This window comes from Bison bison, unplaced genomic scaffold, assembly GCF_000754665.1.
Source record: "Bison bison bison isolate TAMUID 2011002044 unplaced genomic scaffold, Bison_UMD1.0 scf7180017864531, whole genome shotgun sequence".
NCBI classification, from domain to species: Eukaryota; Metazoa; Chordata; class Mammalia; order Artiodactyla; family Bovidae; genus Bison; species Bison bison.
In genome coordinates this window covers 7,190,355-7,195,841 of record NW_011495081.1, presented here as the reverse complement: position 1 = coordinate 7,195,841, position 5,487 = coordinate 7,190,355, and the positions used below count along the sequence as shown (strand labels likewise).

The 5,487-nt window shown below is 46.6% G+C and overlaps 1 protein-coding gene across 1 annotated transcript in view; it reads right to left on the bottom strand.

The window, feature by feature from the left end:
• The window catches only part of PRRG4 (proline rich Gla (G-carboxyglutamic acid) 4 (transmembrane)), a 17,346-nt gene extending 12,156 nt beyond the window's left edge, over positions 1 to 5,190 (bottom strand). The window contains exons 1-2 of the mRNA XM_010831816.1: positions 4,821 to 5,190; positions 4,307 to 4,434 (exon numbers count right to left, since the gene is read on the bottom strand). Of these exons, the coding sequence (XP_010830118.1) occupies positions 4,307 to 4,412 (106 nt within the window). The 5' untranslated portion in view covers positions 4,413 to 4,434; positions 4,821 to 5,190. The remainder of the gene's footprint in view (positions 1 to 4,306; positions 4,435 to 4,820) is intronic.
• Positions 5,191 to 5,487: the final 297 nt, after the last annotated feature.

The following is a 5,487-nucleotide window of genomic DNA, read 5'->3' as shown; positions in this document are numbered from 1 at the left end:
GTTAGAAAGCAGAGACATTACTTTGCCAACAAAGGTCCATCTAGTCAAGGCTATGGTTTTTCCAGTAGTCACGTATGGATGTGAGAATTGGACTATAAAGAAAGCTGAGTGCTGAAGAATTGATGCTTTTGAACTGTGGTGTTGGAGAAGACTCTTGAGAGTCCCTTGGACTGCAAAGAGATCCAACCAGTCCATCCTAAAGGAGATCAGTCCTGAGTGTTCATTGGAAGGACTGATGCTGAAGCTCAAACTCCAATACTTTTAGGCCACCTGATGTGAAGAGCTGACTCACTTGAAAAGACCCTGATGCTGGGAAAGACTGAAGGCAGGAGGAGAAGGGGACGACAGAGGATGAGATGGTTGGTTGGCATCTCAGACTCAATGGAGATGAGTTTGAGTAGACTCTGGGAGTTGGTGATCGACAGGGAGGCGTGCTGTGGTCCACAGGGTCACAAAGACTCAGATACGACTGAGCAATTGAACTGAACTGAACACTAAGTGTAGAAAGGGACTTCAAAGACATGCTTAAGAAAAATGTAAAGTATCTCAATGTTTTATATTGCTTATATTTATAATGTTAGGTTAAATATTTGGAATATATTGGGTTAAATTACTTTATCAAAATTAGTTGCACCCATTTCTTTTTACTTTTTAAAATGTGGCTGCTAGAAAATTTTAAATTATTTATGTGGTGCATATTCTATTTCTACTGGCCAGTACTATTCTAGCATCTTCATTTCTAAGTTATAAATAAGATTTATGAGCTATTTAAACCAAGGAGGGGAGCCAGAATGGGTTCATTAGTGCTAGTTGTTTTGAGAAATATTCTAAAAAGGTAGACCATTCTGTCCTGTGACAAAATGTTTGTTCTTTCCTCTTCTTTGTTCTTGTGGATTTTACACAACCATGAAACAGAATGAAAAATTTTCCAAGTCGCCATCATTTCTCATTGGGATTCTTATAATGGCCCTCGAAGTCATCTCCCTGTCCATGACAGTGACAGCACATTGCCAATGTGCCTGGATCTCTCCTGCCTTTGAACTTGCTTTCCACTGAATAGAACTCTCCTCTTTCAGTCTGCATTCTCACTTGCTTCCACATTTTGTTCAGTGTTACCTTGAACCCCATCCCTACTCACCTCTGGCAATCCCCATCCCACACTGTGTTTTTTCATGGCACTTTCCATCTAGTGTTCTATATGCTTTATTTACTTATCTGTTACCACTCTGTTCCCCCAGCTAGAAGGAAAATTCCATTAAAGCAGGGATGTTGACACATAGAGGTGCCCCCCAAATTACTTACAATAATAAATGAATGAACTTGACTTTCCTCTTGGACCTGAATTCTCAGAGTTGAGGCAATTCAGAGGTATGGTCTGCTATTCATCTTGGCACAGGTTTATAATACTAAACCAGTGATGAAGTAACTTTGAGTCTGCTTAACTTAGCTGCACTGTACTTACTTACAATATGTAAAATCTGATTTCAGAGCAGAGAATTAGAAATCTGCCTTTGTATTGCTACTTCTCAGATATGCCCAGATCTTTACATTTTACTGGCTAGAAAAGCAGTGCCAAATTTTGTCATTGTCAGCCTCCTTTGTAATCTGAGTTACAAAACACCCCTAACCTCCAAATGGGACCTTCAACTTAAAAGGAAAATAAAAAAGTGAGTCACAAACACTTTTATTGTTCCTGAAATGATATTTATGCCAATGAAAGTCTTGACTGCTGTATAAAACATGCCTTCTGCGTGGGACTGGTGTCCACCACTTCCCTGAGGTTGAAAGTTCTAATTCAGTCCATGGTTCATCTTAGACTTTCAATGCCTTATCAAACTTCTTCTTGCCTCCCTTATGATCTCAGGAGAAATACTGTCCTTTGTTATTTGGGTTCTAAGTAGCCTGGACTTGCTTTTAATCAAAAGAGGCAAACTTCCATGCCCTGGAGCATCCTGAACTTCCAGCAATGGTTCCTGTTTCCCCTCTGACCATTGCCAGAGGATACACTGGCCTTTGCACTTTTGTATCTGCTGCCTCAGATTATCTTCTCATCTTTATTTCTCCAGACTTAGACCACCGACACAACTGAGCGACTGAACTGAACTGAACTGACTGAGACCATCCTAAGAGGCTGTCTATTTCCCTGTTTTAAACCTACCAACTGAGATATCCTATTCTTCTCCTCTCTCCTGTCTCTCCATGCTTTCTAAATAAGTTTCCCTTGAGTCATTTAAATCCCACCTCTTGGCTTTATCAGAACACAAGTGAAGGTCCTTTATTTTCCTAGTTACTTTTCGTATCTCCATTTGTTATCTCATTTGCAGAGAGCACTGGCTTCTGTACTCTCCAGAGACATAGCTACTATGCTAACTAATACCTAACTAATGCTAACTAATACTGCTAACCAATACCTCTGCTCTTGAACTCTCTGTTTCTACTTCTGTCATAGAGTTTACGGAGAGTATCAGTTTACACCCTGCCTCGCCCACTAGATGAAGCAGTCTATGCAGATTTCCAGGCAAGAATACTGGAGTAGGTTGCCATTTCCTTCCCCAGATCTTCCTGACCTGGAGATTAAACCCAGGTCTCCTGAACTGCAGGCAGACTCTTCTTTTTTTTTTCATTAAAAAAAAAAAGTATTTATTTTTCAATTGAAGGATAATTGCTTTACAGAATTTTGTTTTTGTCAAACGTCAACATGAATCAGCCATAGCTATACATAGGCCCCTCCATCTTGAACTTCCCTCCCAGCTTCCTTCCCAATCCCACCCTTCTAGGTTGATACAGAGCCCCTGTCTGAGTTCCTGCAGGCAGATTCTTTATCAACCGAACCACCAGAGAAGCCTTTTAAATACACACTCTTCCTCATTTACATTTCCCACAGATATCTCCAGCCTTCTGCACTCAAATGTGATCTCTAAATTCCTTCCAGTTTATGATGTCCTGGAGAGTGTCTTTTATGCCTATATCTTGTGAATGAACGAATGTACTCATAAACATTCTGGACCCAGCATCTGGTCCCGCTGAGTATGGATCATCAACCTTATATATGAATGGACTTACATATATGGTGCAACGTGGAAGGCACCAGGAAGGATCTCCTTGCAAATCTCTGTTCCACTAACTACTTTATCCAGTTGCTTAGGAGTCTGTGGTCAGTGTTTGATTCCTTAAGGTTAAGATACTGCCCTATTTTAACAAACACACAGTCTCCCAGAAGGCTTGAGACACTAAACTGTATTAACTATTATTAGCGTAAAGATTAGGAGTTTTAGTGTAACAGATCCTTCTCAAAAGAGAATGAGAGTAGGACCTGATGAGAATGAATGTGGGACAGATATGTGAGGGGAGGTGGATCCAAAGCATTGGCACCAGGTAGGGAAGTCCATGGAGAAGGCAATGGCACCCCACTCCAGTACTCTCCCCTGGAAAATCCCATGGACAGAGGAGCCTCGTAGGCTGCAGTCCATGGGGTCCCTAAGAGTCAGACATGACTGAGCGACTTCACTTTCACTTTTCCTTTCATGCACTGGAGAAGGCAATGGCAACCCACTCCAGTGTTCTTGCCTGGAGAATCCCAGGAACGGGGGAGCCTGGTGGGGTCGCATAGAGTCGGACACGACTGAAGCGACTTAGCAGCAGTAGCAGTAGCAGGGAAGCACAGTGACTTGGCAGGGAGAAAGCCAAGTTTTTTTTCTTTCCTGTGTTTTCTAGGTTAGGCTTTCAGAATGTGGGCAGGAATCTGTTTATGACTTGGAGACCACAAGGTGTGCCATTCTAGGTTAGCAAGCCCCAAACCTAATCTTCTCACACCATCTAACTTTACCCACATAACCAGACATTTAAAAGTAAAAAAGGACCTCAGAGATCACTCCACTCCTCATTCCCTCATCATTTTAAAAGCTGAAAGGGGGTTAAGTAACTTGCCAGATTTGTCTGCTAACAAATCCAGACTAGGTCCATCTTTCCAGGAAGAATAATTAATTATGCTCATCAGAATTACCACACAGCCTCATCTAGAAAAACGGCACTCAATGATTTTCAGAAGTTGAAACAGGTTTTCCATTCAGTTAACTACCCGCCTGGTCTTAAATACATGTTTACAAAAGTAACTCTCAGAATTAAAAATTGCAGTTAACATAGCAAACCACAACATTACCAAATAAACCACAAATTAAAGCGCATTTTAGCGCTTCTAGGATTGATGAGGGCATTTAACCTCAAAGACTACACTTTCTCGTTTGAGCCCTGGAATACAGGCTCGAGTTATCAGCACGGGTTTCTTGGGATCTGCAGCCAGGCTCACCTTCTTCTCTCGCATGCCTAGACTCCTCCGAGGGACTTCTTGTGCAATGAGGAAACGCGAAGGTAACTACGGGCAGTTGGCTGAGTAGCACCAGGAGTGGAAACATAGTCCGGCAACTGTCAAACAAACTGAAACAAACAAAATAACCAACCAACCAAAAACACAGGTCAAAAGTGCCCCCAGCTCAGCAGTTTAAATTCCTATGGGAACGAGTCACCGACCTGTTGTGTTCAAAGTCACCGCGTGACTGCACCCCGCGCGCGGTTTCGGTCGCCAGGGTCCGACCCGCGCCCGGAAAGCGGCCCGGAGAGCTCCGGGGGACAAATGCCGCCTCCCCTCCATCCACCCGCCCACCATCCCTGTCCCCACCTCCCTAGCCCCCACCCTCTGGACTCTGCGGCCGGCTGAGCGGGCGCCTTTCGACCCTCTGCGTTGCAATCGGACCCGGTCCGCCGAGAAGGGCCCCTCCCAGCCACCCATTCCCGGCCGGGGCCGAGCTTCCGGGCCCTCGCACCTGCAGCTCCGGGCGCATGTTCCAGCAGCAGCCGGGCCGGAGCCCCGTGCTTCGGTCGTCCCTGTGGCCGCCAGACCCTCGGTCTCGGCGCCCTCCAAATCCGCGCCTTGCTCTCCGCAGGGCGGGAAGGGCCCCCTTGCTCGGGCCGAGGAAGAGCTTGGGGTCCGCGGAGGGGGCGCCCTGGCCGGCTCCGGCACTCTCAGTGCGAGTCCTGCCTGGATCCCGGGAGGCCGCAGAGTAGAGCGGTGAGAACCGGAGGAAGCAGCTAACAAGGAGTACCCGGCCGCGCTCCTCCCAATGGGGGCCGGCGCACCTGCGGCGGGCGGGCGGGCGGGCAGTTGACTGGCGTCTCCGGGAGCCGCGCCTCGCAGCTGCCGCCACCTCTTTCTGCGCTAAGCCCTGGGCGAGTCCGGCCGCCTGCAGCCAGTTCTGGCCCCGCCTTGGCGCGCGGGTGGCGGGTTTGGGACTGGTTTCTAGACCCCGCGTCCTCCGCCGACTCAGGGCAGCGTGAGTTCACCTCCCAGCGCTAAACAGAAACCACCTGCTGAACCCTCCCTCTGGCGCGTCCAGGGATTTTCGATTTGTGTTTCACTAGGCGACGAGCTCTATCTTAAGATCTTAGGTCTCAAAGGGTGGTCCGCGAAGGAGAACAAAATCTTTATCAGAG